The 15,022-nt window shown below is 37.7% G+C and overlaps 2 protein-coding genes across 4 annotated transcripts in view; one reads left to right on the top strand and one right to left on the bottom strand.

Moving 5' to 3' along the window:
* TMTC3 (transmembrane O-mannosyltransferase targeting cadherins 3) overlaps positions 1-4,595 on the bottom strand; it is a 59,637-nt gene extending 55,042 nt beyond the window's left edge. For 2 of the 3 annotated variants that reach the window (XR_004343892.1, XM_030323339.2), the window contains exon 1: positions 4,394-4,595. The gene's annotated coding sequence lies outside the window, so the exon portion shown is untranslated. Of the gene's footprint in view, positions 1-4,143; positions 4,373-4,393 lie in introns of those variants that run through there. The other variant, XM_030323341.1, reaches the window with a different exon arrangement.
* A 106-nt stretch (positions 4,596-4,701) lies between these two features.
* Positions 4,702-15,022, top strand: part of CEP290 (centrosomal protein 290) — a 92,995-nt gene continuing 82,674 nt past the window's right edge. The window contains 7 exon segments of the mRNA XM_030323337.1: positions 4,702-4,985; positions 5,553-5,682; positions 5,839-5,916; positions 6,886-6,955; positions 7,220-7,266; positions 9,707-9,850; positions 14,347-14,400. Of these exon segments, the coding sequence (XP_030179197.1) occupies positions 5,581-5,682; positions 5,839-5,916; positions 6,886-6,955; positions 7,220-7,266; positions 9,707-9,850; positions 14,347-14,400 (495 nt within the window). The 5' untranslated portion in view covers positions 4,702-4,985; positions 5,553-5,580.

The following is a 15,022-nucleotide window of genomic DNA, read 5'->3' as shown; positions in this document are numbered from 1 at the left end:
TCTTCAATAAGAATAATCTATATTTTATGACTATTTTAAAGTGTATAAAACTTTGGCCTGCAAAGTTTATGAAGTATTTACTCTGACTCTTCCTAATCTTTCCAGTCTCATGTCAAGAGACAAGTGTCAGCTTGCTGCACACTGAGTCTTCTCTACTAGAACAGACAAAATGAAGTATGTTATACACAGTGGATACTAAAGTTCTCATGGTTATGCTTTATTATAGATGCTGGAAAATAACCTACCATTCATTTTCTTGATAAAGCAGCAAAAAAGGGAATGGAAGTAACATCTGAACAAAATAAGTTGACTGATACAGGGAACAGAGGTAGCAATTACAAAAGGGAAAGTCTTTTTTGTGAAATGATTTTGATTAAATAAAACTGCTCATAAAACCAGAGAGAAGACAGAAGGCAGGTCCAGGCAAGTGTTCCTGTAGCAAGGACATTTATAAAATTATCACATCTCTTGGTATCACTCTTCTCTTGGTAAAAACTGACTGATGCAGAAAATATGATAAAAAAAAAAATAGCAGTTTTAGTGATTTTCCTCAAAATTAGAGTGACTGAAGTAGAACTTGAGTTAAATTTGATTCACAGCTACGTACATACTATAATGCATAAGGACCTAGACCATAGCAAACTTGTTTCCTGTTGTATCGCCCTTGTCTAGCTGTTGGGGAAGGTCATTGAAAAGATGTGACTGACAGGGGGGCCTGAGTGGGCCAGTTGGTTAAACCTCCGATTTTTGATTCTGGCTCAGGTCATGTTTGTGGGATTGAGCCCCGCATAGGGCTCTGTGCTGACAGCACAGAGTCAGCTCAGGATTCTCTTTTTCTCCCCCTCTGCCTTTTCCTCACCTGCACGCCAAAATAAACTTAAAAAAAAACAAAAAACAAATGTGACTGCCAGCTGATCTATAAATTGGGCCCAAGTGATCTGTCCCCTCCAGTTGGAATGTGGGTTGTTTGCTTTTCATGCAAGCTTTGCTATCCCAAAGGCTACTGCAAGGACATAGCCTTGAGATAATGATATGGTGTTGAGAACACCTGCACAATATACTTGACTGAACCCAGTTAAGGCCTCTTTATATAAGCTTTTCAGATTGGGTGGGTGCAGGGGTTCATTAGTCTTTCCACTATGCAAGACAAGCCTCGTAGGTAAGTACCCTTTACTTAGTGAAGCTGCCACCTACCAACCTGGAATGGCCTTCCCCTTTGTCTCTCTGCCCTCCATGTTCAGAAGCCAGTTTCGGATTACACCTGGAAAGCTCCTAAGGAGGGTATAAGTCAATGCTAGGACAGTGTACAAGCTCAAAAATATTGTTAGAGTAAAAAAAAAAAATAAAATTTAAGTAAGATTTTGCATTTTGTCAGGACTGTAATTGAGATCTGGGTAACAGTCTTAGATTCATAACTATTAGGAAATTACTTAGCTTCTCTGAATTTATTTTCACTTCTGAAAAGTGAAAATAAAATTTACCATTAGACCAGGTACCTTGAGATGCTGGCAATATAAATGTGAACAAGAGGATGAGGGGAACTAAGGGTAGTAAAGATGAAAACAGACAAACGAAACTAGTAAATGAATATACAGAATAGTGATAATGAATGAAAAACAAGAAAAAAAACAAGGTGCTACAGAAAAATCAGATTCCACGAAAATATGCAGTTTTAAGCACATGATTAGATCTCATCTCTTCCCTTCCTTGCTAAATTATGAATTAAAAACTGAACATGAAAAACGTAATTCAAATTCTTGAGTAAACAAAGTTACATCATTAGAATGTGATATTTACTACAGACAGCAAGACTGAATTAGAAGCACTCCACAGATACTGGTTCCAGCATGCCTGAGGAGGTAGTATGGCAGTCAAGAGAATGTCCTCCAGCCAGAAAGATCCATGCCCAATATCACACTAGTTAAGCACAGTACTTAACTTCTCCAAGCTTAAGTTTTTTAACTTAGTTGGAAAATGAGGACAATATAGGCACCTACTCCACTGGACTGTGATGAAGAGTAAGTGAGATAGTGTGACAAAGTTATAGTATTGGCATTTGTATAGTTATGGCATTTGCATAAAATATACAGATTAATGGAACAAGACAGCCCAGAAATGAACAAAGGACCAAAAATACATAACGAAGAAAGTAGAGTCTAATAACTGGTGTTGGGAAAACTGGAGAGCCACATGTGAAAGAATGAAAGTGCATAATCTTACAGTACTCACAAAAATCAATACAAAATGGATTAAAGACTTGAATGTAAGACCCGAAACCATAAAACTCCTAGAAGTAAACATAAAGGTAAGCTCCTCGACACTGACCTTGACAATGATTTTTTTTTTTTTTGGATTTGAAACCAAAAGCAAAAAGGAAAAATAAACAAGTGGGACTACATTAAACTAAAAAGCTTCTGCACACCAAACTATTAACAAAATGAAAAGGCAACTTATGGAATGGGAGAAAATATCTGCAAATCATACATCTGATAAAGGATTAGTATCTGAAATATGTAAGGAACTTAAACAGCTCAACAGCAAAAAAAACAAAAGAATCTGATTTAAAAACAGGCATAGGCACCTGGGTGGCTCAGTCAGTTAAGAGTCCAACTCTTGATTTCAGCTCAGGTCTTGACCTCACAGGTTCGTGAGTTTGAGCCCAGAGTTTCTTTTTTTTTTTTTTTTTTTTTTGTCAGGGCAGAGCCTGCTTGGGATTCTCTGTCTTCTTCTCTTTGCCCCTCTCCCATTCTTTCTATCAAAAATAAACATTTAAACAAACAAAAAAACAAAAGAACTTCTTCCAAAGACTTACAAATGGCCAACAGGTACATGAAAAGGTGCTCAGTATCACTACAGCAGGGAAATGCAAATCAAAACCCTGAGACACCACCGCACACCTGTCAGTTTACTGTCATCCTAAAGACAAAAGATAACAACTGTGGTCAAGGATGTGGAGAAGAGAGAACCCTTGCACACTGCTGGTGGGAATGTAAACTAGTGCAGCCTCTACGGAAAACAGCCAGGAGGTCACTCAAGATTTAAAACAGAACTACCATATTATCAAGCAATTACACTTCTGGATATACATCCGAAGCAAATGAAACCACTATCTAGATGAGATATCCATTGCAGATACCCCCCATATCCATTGCAGAATTATTTACAATAGCCAAGACATGGAAATACCTTAAGTGACCACTGGCAGATGAATCAAGAAAATGTGGTATATACATACAATGGAACATTATTCAGCCATGAAAAGAATGAAATCTTGCAATTTGGGACAACATGGATGGACCCTGGGAGCATTATGCTAAGTGAAATAAGTCAGACGGAAAATGACAAATACCGTATGATCTAACATGTGCAATCTAAAACAACAACAACAACAACAACAACAAAACCAAACCAAAACAACCAAAAAACTAAAACGAACTCATTGAAACAAAGAACATACTAGTCAAAAGGTAAAACTTAGAGTTAACAAGGTACGCAGGTTCTGGGGATGTAACGTAAGCATGTGAAAAAGATAATGAACAGTATGTGGCATATAATCTCAGTAAAGGATACAACAAAATCATCATTCCTACATTTTAAAGACCTTCATCAGATTTGTATCTTACGAAATCGGTATGTTTTTATTTTTTACTGAGCTATTTGTTTTACCCAAACACGTGGTTTGGAAAAAAATCTGTATATTTTCAGGAGGAAAATATATCAATTACAATTAAGAAAAAGTCCTAAAAAGAAGATAATTGTAAGAGGCAATGGTCCAAACAGTTGAAAATGTCATTTCAAGTTTAAGGCTTTTTGAGAAAGTTACCTACTAGTATATTATATTTCAGAATGGCTGAGCGCAGCAGGATGGGGAAACTTTGTCCAAAAGAACTGTAAACACCTGAGAACACTTTCATATAAGGGCATCTTCGGTAACCGAGCAAGTGACAGTTTCCGGGCTGGTGAGCACTGAGGCCCTTCTCTCTCCACCCCAGCAGTAGCCTGGACAAATTGTAAACTCCCCTCTCTGGAGCCTTCACTCTATGCCAGTACCTCAACCTACAGGTCCTCCGATCCACGAAGGCTACGGTGCTACAGGTAAGGCGGACAGAAAAGAATGTGTCTTTTTCTCGATTCTTTACTCACCCCGAAATCACGATCTTGGCGGCGCGGCCCCCACTCCACTGTACTGAATGGATTCTGAGAGCAAAGAAAACTAAAACTTTTTTTTCTTACAGAGGGTACCACCCGGGGAACGTTTGCAAACCCCTAAGAAGGGTGCTTCCCACCTCTTCAGACCTGGACCGAGTCCTTCCGCCCCAAAGCACGAGCTTCGTTAAGCCGGGACCGCTCCCCTCAACTCCTCCCCCGCCGCTGACCCGTAGCCCGACCTCACCTGGGAGCAGTTCCACCAGGAGATGGATTAGGGAAATCTCAGGAAAAGCGGCCCAGCGAGTGACGCCACCGAAGGCACAGTCATGGTCTACCTAACTATGGTCACCGGCGCACACGCGCCTCAGCCACTGCGCCTCCCGCCTCCGGGTCGTTCCCCCACCACCCCAGCACCGTCGCAGCCTCCCGCATTGCACGCCGGGAACGGCCTACCTCCACATCTCAGAAACTTCATTTCCCAGCATGCACAAATTTTGCATGCAGAACTGCACTCTGGGATTTGGAGTCCTCATCCCTCACCTTCTCCCAGTCTTTAACAGAGAGTACAAGGGACTTTGCAGGAGAATCTAAACGCAAAGCATCACCCAAGGTCGTGAAATGTAGGCTCCCCTCGCATCCGGGGCCTTGTTCCGTCTTTAGCTGGGTGGGGAATGGTGTCGCCTAGCAGCCGCTGCCGCTCTAGATTGCACTGGACCAGTTGGCGGGATCCTGAGACCCGGTGGAAGCGCGCTGTGGAGCGGTCGGGCGTAGCGGCAGGACCAAGCTTGGTCCGTGCGGCAGATGAGGGGACGCTGCTGGTTGCCATCCTTGGTTAGGTGGGTGGATTTTGGTGAGAGGGAGCAGCCAGTTTCTTTCCAAGCAGGTTCTTTAAGCCTCAGGGCCCGTATGTAACAGCCTAGCTTCCCTGCTCCCTAGTCTTTGGTCGGCAACCCATTTGTCTTCTAGCTTCGGCCCTGGTTTCCTCGGCCTACCTGCGCCCATTTCAGCCGTTTCCGCACGCTTTTTACCACCAGTTCCTGCTTCTCCGAATCAAGATTCATTTTCAGCCTTCCAGGCAGCCCCGCGCTTGGCACCCTTAGATATTCGAGCGCCTCTAGTGGTAAGGGGTGGGGGGGCGTAGAGGAGGAGACGCAGAACCTTAGTTCTGATCCAGATGAGTCTTAGGAAGGGAACTTGTAGTTTATTCAGCTGGTGCAGCATCTGCTGGTTTGTGCCAGCTGTAATTTTGATCAAGGCTATATATATCTGTATATATGTATATCTGTCATACAATTAAGGAGCCATTGCTCTTTGCTAACATCTTAGAGTTATAATGATGTAATCTACAAAAACAGTAATGTTGTTTACATTGAAAATGCTAATACCCACCTGTTTTGTTACAGAAGGTAAAGCGCAGTGAAAGATTTCACGATGCCACCTAATATAAACTGGAAAGAAATAATAAAAGTTGACCCAGATGACCTGCCTCGTCAAGAAGAATTGGCAGATAATTTACTGGTTTCCTTATCCAAGGTGCTTAACTGATAAACAATACATAGTTGTGTGTGTACATACACGCACAACTATGATTAAGTTGTCCACGAAATCAATGAATGTCACAAATGGAAGAGTTCTCATATTTTGCCTAAGGGTTATAAAATATAAAATAGTTGCTTTCTCTTTACTTAGGTGGAAATAAGTGAGCTAAAACATGCAAGTCAAGAAAATGTGATACACCTTTTCAGAATTACTCAATCACTAATGAAGGTTTGTATGCTGTGGGTTTTAACAATGGTTTTGACTATTAGAGGACGTTTAAGGAACTGTTCTTAAATAAGTTAATCTTTATGAAAGGACCAAGATCACTGAAAATGAGATTGCTTCAAATGTGGATTGAGGATTTTAGTGTGCAAAACATTGCTAGTTTCTGCTCTAAAGTTCCTAGAAGAATGTATAAGGGAAACAGGATGGGGGTGTTTAAAAATAACATACGGAGGTCCTTTGTTAATTATGTTAACATAATTCTGAAGTCAGAATGAAAAATATGAATGACTTCTGTAGGGATTTGTTAGGAGGGGGAGAGATTTTGGTGTGAGAGGCCTCATAAAGGGCAAAGGCCAATGAGTATACTGCAGGTAGAAATCACCCTAAATAAAAACTGGGACTAGAAAATGTGCTTATTCTTTACATTTGAGGAGACAGGTGCAGAAAGTTAATAGTAAATTGTAGAGAAAATAAATGTCGGGTATAGTTTACAGTAGTCTAAGTGTATTTTATGCTATCGCCTATGAGGAGCTGTTAGGATTTTTGAGCCACGATTGATTGATTCAAAAGTATTCCTTAGGAAGGCTAAACTAGATATGTTAAAAGGACAGAATGAAGGGAATTGAAGCTGTTTAGACAGAACGTTGTGAAGGAGGTTAAGCATAAGATTCTGGACTAGAATAATGACAATTGGAATAGGAAAAGATAGTAGAAAACATTACAGAAAAATTAGAACATTAGAAAAGTTACATTACCACGTATGAGATTGAGGAGAAAAAGAGGAATCAAAGATATTTTGAAGCTGTCATATCCTTAAATAAGAAAGTCATCTATTCAACAAACATTTACTGAAAATCTCCATATCCCAGGTACTGAAGGCATTAAATACTAGGAAAGCAAATGAAACAAAGTCCTTGTTTTCAGTGCTTTTGTAAAGGCATATTGAAATAACTTTTCTTTTTAAATGTTTAGATGAAAGCTCAAGAAGTAGAACTAGCTTTGGAGGAAGTTGAAAAAGCTGGAGAAGAACAAGCAAAATTCGGTAATGCCCTGGAAGAAGTTTATCATAGTGTCCAATAGGGGACTCCGTTTAACATATTCTATAAAATGTGTGTATTCCCAACTTACTTTGAAAGACATGTCTAGAACTCCTGTTTTATGGATGAGGTATAGAAGTTACTTTCTCTTATGTTACCTTATTACAATCATGATGGAGTCTTTAAAAATAATTTTATTACTTTATTGAAATTTATGTAAAAGTTTGTTTTGAGATAAATCTGACCAATTGAAACTTTTTTTTTAATAGAAAATCAATTAAAAACTAAAGTAATGAAACTGGAAAATGAACTGGAGGTATGTCCTTTTGTATTTCCCTAGGGTGTAATTGTTAATTTTATTACTTTGAATTAATACTTTTACAATTTTCTATTGTCTGGAAAATCACAAGAGTGGTATTGTGTTCATAATTAATTGTTCAACATATATTTTATATATTTATTACATACCTTAAATTCTAAGAATTGAGCATTCAGTTGTGAACAAAATAAAAACATTAAATAGCCTGAAGTTTACAGACTAGAGGGTTATACAGAAGATTACTAGTAACTGAGCTGGCATGGAGGCATATGGGAATTTGAGGAATAGTGACAGAAGGATATGGCAGAAGAAGTAGCTTTTGAGAAAGCTAAGAGCCAAAATATGAATGTAGTGTTAAGGAACCAATACATTGAAATTCCTGAGAATGTGGGAAGGAATGTGCTACAAAAATTAGTCTTTAAAAGGGAGAAAAGACCTTCTTTTTAATAGGAAGAATGGATGTGTATAGAAGCTTTTATGTTTGTAGGTTTAGTACCTGGAAGTGGAGAGATTGGAGGGATTGCTAAAAATAAGAGGGGAAGATATATGGTCAAATTTTAAGGAAGATTAAGCTTCCAAAATAGTGGAGAATGAAGTGGAGATTAGGAGATATAGAGTCAGATGATTTGAGTTCAAATCCTGATTCTTTTACTTATTAACTGTGAACTGAGAGGAGTTATTTTTTATCCCCAACTGTATATCTATCTCCTAGAAGAATATCAGCCACTCTCAGTTAATACTTACTAAATTAATTCTGAAGTTGGATTCATTCTGTTAGTGTTTAGCCAGGTACCTGCTGTGGAATGGAAGGATAGGGCTGTGGGAGATACTAGTAAGAAAGTGGTTGATGTGGTGATTATGAAATCTCAGCTGATGGGTAAAGAAATCAAGATTTGATTGGTGGGAGAGGTTAGAGAGGAGTCCAGGGATTAGAGGGTCCTGTGAGGTCAGAGGGCAGGTATACTAGGAATCATGAGAGAATGTTTCTGCTGGCACAATGTTCTGGTGTGGGCATGAAAGTGGGAGGCTATAGTGAATTCAAGAAGCATGTAAAAAAAAAAAAAAAGAGTGAGAGAGAGAGACCAGAATGAGAGTTATATGGATGTGGAAACTGCTTAGTGGGGCTTTTTGTGGAAGACTAGGAGCAATGTGCCAAAAATTCTCAATGAATTTTGAGAGGGAACAGTTGGGAAGTTAGTAGTTTGCTACTACCCTGAGTAGGTAGGAAATAGATAACTGGATATCATGTGGAATTCAAAGCAGCTGGAGTTTTCACAAAATGGTGGAGGAAGGATAGCCTGGAAGTTGCAGGTTGAGGTAAATCAACACCATGTCTTGACCCTAAGGTCTATGGGATGTGAAAGAATGAGCATCTCCCAATTAAAAGACTTCCAAAGGAATTAGTATATTAAAGGAACCAAATTGGACCTAAGGCAGGGAGATGGAGAGTATGATTTCAGTAAAAGGGCTGGGGGTATAAAATACTAATATATCTTGATTTTTGAGAGCACAATGGAAGGTTTTCTGAAGGAGGAAAAGAACGAGAAAAGTATTATATAGGATTAACACAACTGTATTGTAAAGAAATGAATGTGAGACAGGTAGATGACAAAAGGATGTTTTGGACTATGAGTCCAAATAACAGGAACATGAAGTGAAATGGATTTAATTTGCCATAAGATTTTTTTTTTTAAAGTAAACTACCCCTAATGTGAGGCTCGAACTCATGACCATGAGATCAAGAGTTGAATGCCCTACTTACTAAGCCAGCCAGGTGCCCAATCTGGCACAACATTTTAAAGATGACCTTAGTCTAGGCCAATCTAGTACAGTAACACTAATCACTTGTGGTTATTTGCAAGTGGCTATTTAAACTTAAATTCATTACAATTAAAATTAAAAATTCAATTCTGTAGTTGCAGTAGCCACATTTCAAGTGCTCAAAGCCACATGTAGGTAGTGGCTGTAGTACTCTACTGTGCAGAGAACATTTCCATTATCCTAGAAAGTCCTGTTAGACAGCAATGGTCTAAAGAGAGTCTGAGAGAAAGGGCAGGTTAAGAGCACCAGAGGTCAGCGACTGGGTGGAGGCCCTGGTGAGTTGTAGCCTGGTTTCAGAGTCCTGATGCTCAGGAGAAGCCTTCATAGCTCATTGCCTGTGTTCTCTGCCTGTGTAGTTTAGTCTGGGGTCTGTGGCTCAGTGGTTATAATAGAGCCTGAATGATTGACAGTCCATTTGTAGCTGTGGGTGGCTCAGAAAAAGCTTAAGGGCTTGCCAGTCTGCAAACTAAAGCTTAAATAAACAGTTTTAAAAACAGGTTCTTAAGCTAACATGATTTTAAACATCTGGTGCTGATTATAATACAAATTTAAAGTCAGTTTGTTGTTGATTCTCCAATTATAATGAGATTGATTTATAGTTTTTGTTTAATTTAAGATGGCTCAGCAATCTGCAGGTGGTCGTGACACTCGGTTTTTACGTGATGAAATTCGCCAACTTGAAAAGCAATTGGAACAAAAAGATAGAGAATTGGAGGACATGGAAAAGGAGTTGGAGAAAGAGAAGAAAGTTAATGAACAAGTAAGGAACATTTTTTCAATGAATCTTAACCATTTAAGTTACGTAAAAACACCTGATTATGCATTTTATAGTGGTAAGTATCAGTTAGTATGTTTTATGTGAGAATTGATGTTACTGTATACTTATCTCTAAGGTTTTACATCACTGTTCATGTTGTCATCACATCTTTAAATCAAATTCCTTGTCTTCAACAGTACCTCAACTTTATGCAATAAATAGCTATGCATAAGAAAGTAAAGGTTCTTAAGTTGTGTTAATGCCAACATTTTGTAAATCAATGCATATTTTAAATCATAATATTTCATCATTTATACAAATATAGTCATTACCTTTTAGGTTATTCCTTGTTATTTATAAAATACTTCATGCAGTGTACACTTAAATTTAGTTTGAGAACAAAATTTTTGGCGGATGAATTTGTAAATTCCTGTCAGAAAACAACACGTTTCCTAATTTGCCTCACCTGTCAGTCAACTTATACAAAATCTGCTGCCCAAGTGTGGTAACTGTCCCATCCCAGATCCTCAGAAGCTTTCTCTACCTTTGTGTCCTTTAAGTGAATGGTGTATTACATCCTGAGAATCTTATTTTGTCCATTGTTCTCTTAGAAATAGAAGGTGGTAAATTTTAAATAAACAACAATGATTATAAGGTGATGTTGCTATTTAAAAGAATCTGTTATAGGGGCGCCTGGGTGGCGCAGTCGGTTAAGCGTCCGACTTCAGCCAGGTCACGATCTCGTGGTCCGTGAGTTAGAGCCCCGAGTCAGGCTCTGGGCTGATGGCTCAGAGCCTAGAGCCTGTTTCCGATTCTGTGTCTCCCTCTCTCTCTGCCCCTCCCCTGTTCATGCTCTGTCTCTCTCTGTCCCAAAAATAAATAAAAACGTTGAAGAAAAAAAAAAAAAAAAGAATCTGTTATAAATTTATTTGTAAGGAAAAACATCCCTATTCTTGCTATATCCATTTTCTTATATAATTTAGAAGATTTCATGTAAGAGTGAGCTATTTATACCCTTGTTGTAGTGGAAAAAGTATGGATTAATGGCACCTAAAGATTAGAAATAAGTTCTTAGAGGATTGTCTGTTTAGTTGACTCAGTAAAACGTAATAGACCTATGGCTTTCTTAATAATCATAAAGGATTTGGGGGCGCCTGGGTGACTTAGTCGGTTAAGCATCCAACTTTGGCTCAGGTCATGATCTCACAGTTCGTGGGTTTGAGCCGCGCAACCAGCTCTGTGCTGACAGCTCAGAACCTGGAGCCTGCTTCAGATTCTCTCTCTGCCCCTCCCCACTCATGCTTTGTCTCTTTCTGTGTCTCAAAAATAAATGCTAAAAAAAATAATCATAAGGGATTTAACCTATGATATACAGTAATGGAATTGCTTGTTGGGATGTTTGTGGTTTTCTAGACCATTGTTCTTCTGTCTAGCCCATGTATTAGTCAACTTTTTGTCATTTATACCACATACCCTTAGCGAATCACAACTACCTTGTCCATTCTTAGACTACTATCTTTATTCATAGGTACATACACAGAGAGCTTGAATACATAGGCTATATACCATTCTAGTTGCTAGATTCTTTGAGATGGAATATGAGTATGAGTTGTTGGCAATTTCTTCTTTGCCCTTAACCAGTCATTCAGTTTTATTGAGTATTCACAGCTTGCCAGAGACAGTTAGGGCAATAATATTCTGCTTCTTGATATTCACTGTCAATAACAAATGTAACATGGATGATACTCTGGGGTGGGATATCTAAATCAATCTTGAGGTTCAGGAAGTGATTTGTAAACTGAGACTGAAGTAGGAGTTAGTCTGGCAAGGGAATGGGATGGCCTTGGTGGTTAAAGAAATGGCATTCTGGGCTGAAGATACAGCATTTGCTAAGATCTAGAGGGAAGAGATGGCATGGTGAATTCAGGGAACTACAGTTACTCATTCTGGCTGAAATATAAGTAAAATAGCTAGTATAGAATCCTTACTAATTGCCAGTTACTTTATATGCACTCATTTGTTATTCCTCATTTCATACTTATCATATAAGATAGGTAACATTTCCCCATGCTATAGATGAGGAAACTGAGGCACAGAAAGATTAAGTAATTGTCCATGGTTACAGAAATAATAAGTTGTAAGACCAGGATTTAAATCCAAACTTACTCAGTGAGTCTGTGTTCTAAACCACTATACTATCCTGCCTTCCTAGTTCAAACATTTGTGATCCTCTGGAGAGATAAGCACAGGCCAGTTTCTAAGGAGTTTGCTCCTTTTCCTAAAAGGAACCAATGAAGAATTTTGAATCCAAGAATATCATGATGAGATCTATATTTTTGAAATTTATTCAGCTTTAGAGAGAGTGGATTGAAGGGGACTAAGAATAGTAAGGAGACAGGTGTGGTAATTCAGGCAGGTGCCAATGATGGACTAATTAAAGTCATAACTCAAGGGATTAAGGGCTGGAGACACGTTTAGAGAGGTAGGTGTAATTGGATGTAGTGAATGATTGATTGTCAGACAAGAGGGAGGAAAGGAGAGGGGCCCCACTAAGTAGGGATGCAGGAGGGGTTTAGAAGGTGTGCAATTAGTTTTCACCTTTATACATGTTGAGTCCAAGGTCCCAGTGGGCATATTCACAAAAGAGATCTATGGATTTGGAATTCATGAAAGAAAGTGTGGATGATGATTTGTGAGTTATCAACATAGATATTGAAGCCATAGAAATGACTGTAAGGAGATCTCTGAGAAATGTCTAATGAATAGGAAGAGGTGCTTCAAGGAACAGCACTTTAGAAAGGACAAAAATAAAAAATGTGATGTTTGACAAACTAAGAGAAGAGAGCATGAGTAGTGTTAAATGCTTCAGTGTTCTTTACATCTCTGTCCTTGTTAAAATTTTCCAATTCATAAACGATGGGACTGTTTCTTACCTCCTAGCTGATGATGAGGATGATGATGGTGATGATGATAGTAGTAGTAGTAGGTAAACTCCTCAAATTTGTGTAGCATTTTGCATTTTGTTACAAACTTTCTCTAACCTTTTTATTTTGAAAACTATCAAATAAACATGAATATACTCTTCATATAGATTCCCCAATTATCAAAATTTTACCACATTTATTTTACCTGTCAGTATCTTTGTTTTAAGAAAAAATCTTTTTTGAATGTTTATTTTTGAGAGACAGAGACAGAACACAAGCAGGGGAGGAGCAGAGAGAGAGGGAGACACAGAATCCAAAGCAGGCTCCAGGCTCTGAGCTCTCAACACAGAGCCTGATGTGGGGCTCAAACCCACAAACTGTGAGATCATGACCTGAGCCAAAGTCAGACTCCCAATGGACTGAGCCACCCAGGTGCCCTTCTGTCAGTATCTTTGTAAACACATATCTCCCTCTCTTTCTCTTTGCTGCGTCAGTTAAGAGTTGACTGCAGATAAGATGATACTTCACACTGAAATATTTCTGCATGTCTCTCCTAAAAAGTGTATTCCCCAAAATAACCACTATATAATTACCATATGCAGGAAATTTAATATTTATTCAATACTCTACTATCTAGTCTATAAACATATTTTTTTCTATTGGCCTAATAATGCCCTTCACAGTCCTCCACCCAATATCCAAGGTTCCATCAAGGTTCACATACTGATTTGGTTATTTATTAAAGACTTTTAAATGTATTATAATTGCAAACCACTGATATTTTATTTTTTCCTTGAATAAGAGGCAAAAGCAGAAAAGTGAAAGGTCATAAGAGGGCTGGGGTTTAGACAACGGATGAAAAAAATCTATGATAATGGTTATAATATTTGTTTTGGGAAACAAAAAGAGTCATAACTGAAATCATCTATATGAGGAGAAGGAACACTCCATAATTTTTTTTGTTATTTCATGTACTGAGCATTGTGCTGATGACTTTATATACAATGTACTTAATTTTTACATCAACATATGAAACGGAAAAATTGAATTTAAGAGATGGTAAATGATTTGTTCATATTGTACTAGAAATTGGTGGATGAAGAATATAAACTTGGGCCAGTCTGATTTCAGATTGCTTCTTTTTAACCATTATGTTGTACTGCCTTATGTTTCTAAGTAATTTAATGCTCAACAGAACACAGAATATTCTAGACCTGACATAGAAGAACTGCAAAATGCTAAAGATTTTGGACAGAAAATTACTGTTTATTAGATTTTGGCAGGGGTGGGGGTGGATAATCTGTATACAAAACTTTGGTTAGAGTTTTGGTTTTAGTTTGATTATTGAAGCTTTTAAACTTAACCTGTTTTACTTTTCCCAATCCTTAGATTTCACAAATTTTGGATTATTGTTCATGTCTTGGATCAACGTGAAATCCTTAACAGTTAATCATTCTCTACTTCATTAGAGAGGATTTCAAATTTAAATTGATCGGCTGAAAGCCTGGTTTTATATTGAATCACTGCTGGATCTTATTATTATTAATCTTTTTTTTTTTTTTTTTGCTATTTTAGTTGGCTCTTCGAAATGAGGAGGCAGAGAATGAAAACAGCAAATTAAGAAGAGAGGTTGGTAAAAAATTTTAGTAGTTGTGGCAGTTCAACAAAGATACTTGTTAAAAAAGTTTTTGTAAATTTATACTCTAACTAGAACTGTATTCTTCTAGTAATGTTTTCAAGCTGGCTGATATTATGATAGGAATTTGTCTCAGGGAAATAGAAAATGAGAGTTGAAGCCATCAAGTACTGTATTCATCTCTTACTTTACGTGGGTAAATTTTGCTTTGTTTTATAAGCCATTCTTTGTTTGCTAACTGACTGTACAACTGGATTTCTGTCTTATTGCTCTTCTTTTACCTACTGTTCTTTTAAATGTTTTGTTTTTTCATGAAATCTTAAAAGTTCTTTATTATTTGGCTCTTTTGAGCCAAATAATATTTATGCATTGTTTACCCTTATAGGAGTTCTTATCTTTTTAACATAATCAAAATATTCTTTGTTTTGGTTGATTATGAGTATTCTTGCTTTCTTTGATCATCCAAAATAATATCTCATTCTCCTATAATTTCTCATTTTGGTTTTAATTTCTAATGCTTGTTTTTTAATTATATATTTCCTTTCTCGTTTCTAATTACATTTTTCCTGTTCTTTTCTGGAGAACAAACGTCTAAAGAAAAAGGTGAGACTTTAA

Source organism: Lynx canadensis, chromosome B4 (genome assembly GCF_007474595.2).
Source record: "Lynx canadensis isolate LIC74 chromosome B4, mLynCan4.pri.v2, whole genome shotgun sequence".
Classification (NCBI taxonomy): Eukaryota; Metazoa; Chordata; class Mammalia; order Carnivora; family Felidae; genus Lynx; species Lynx canadensis.
Note: the sequence above shows the minus strand (reverse complement) of the source record. Positions and strands in the feature narration are given on the sequence as shown.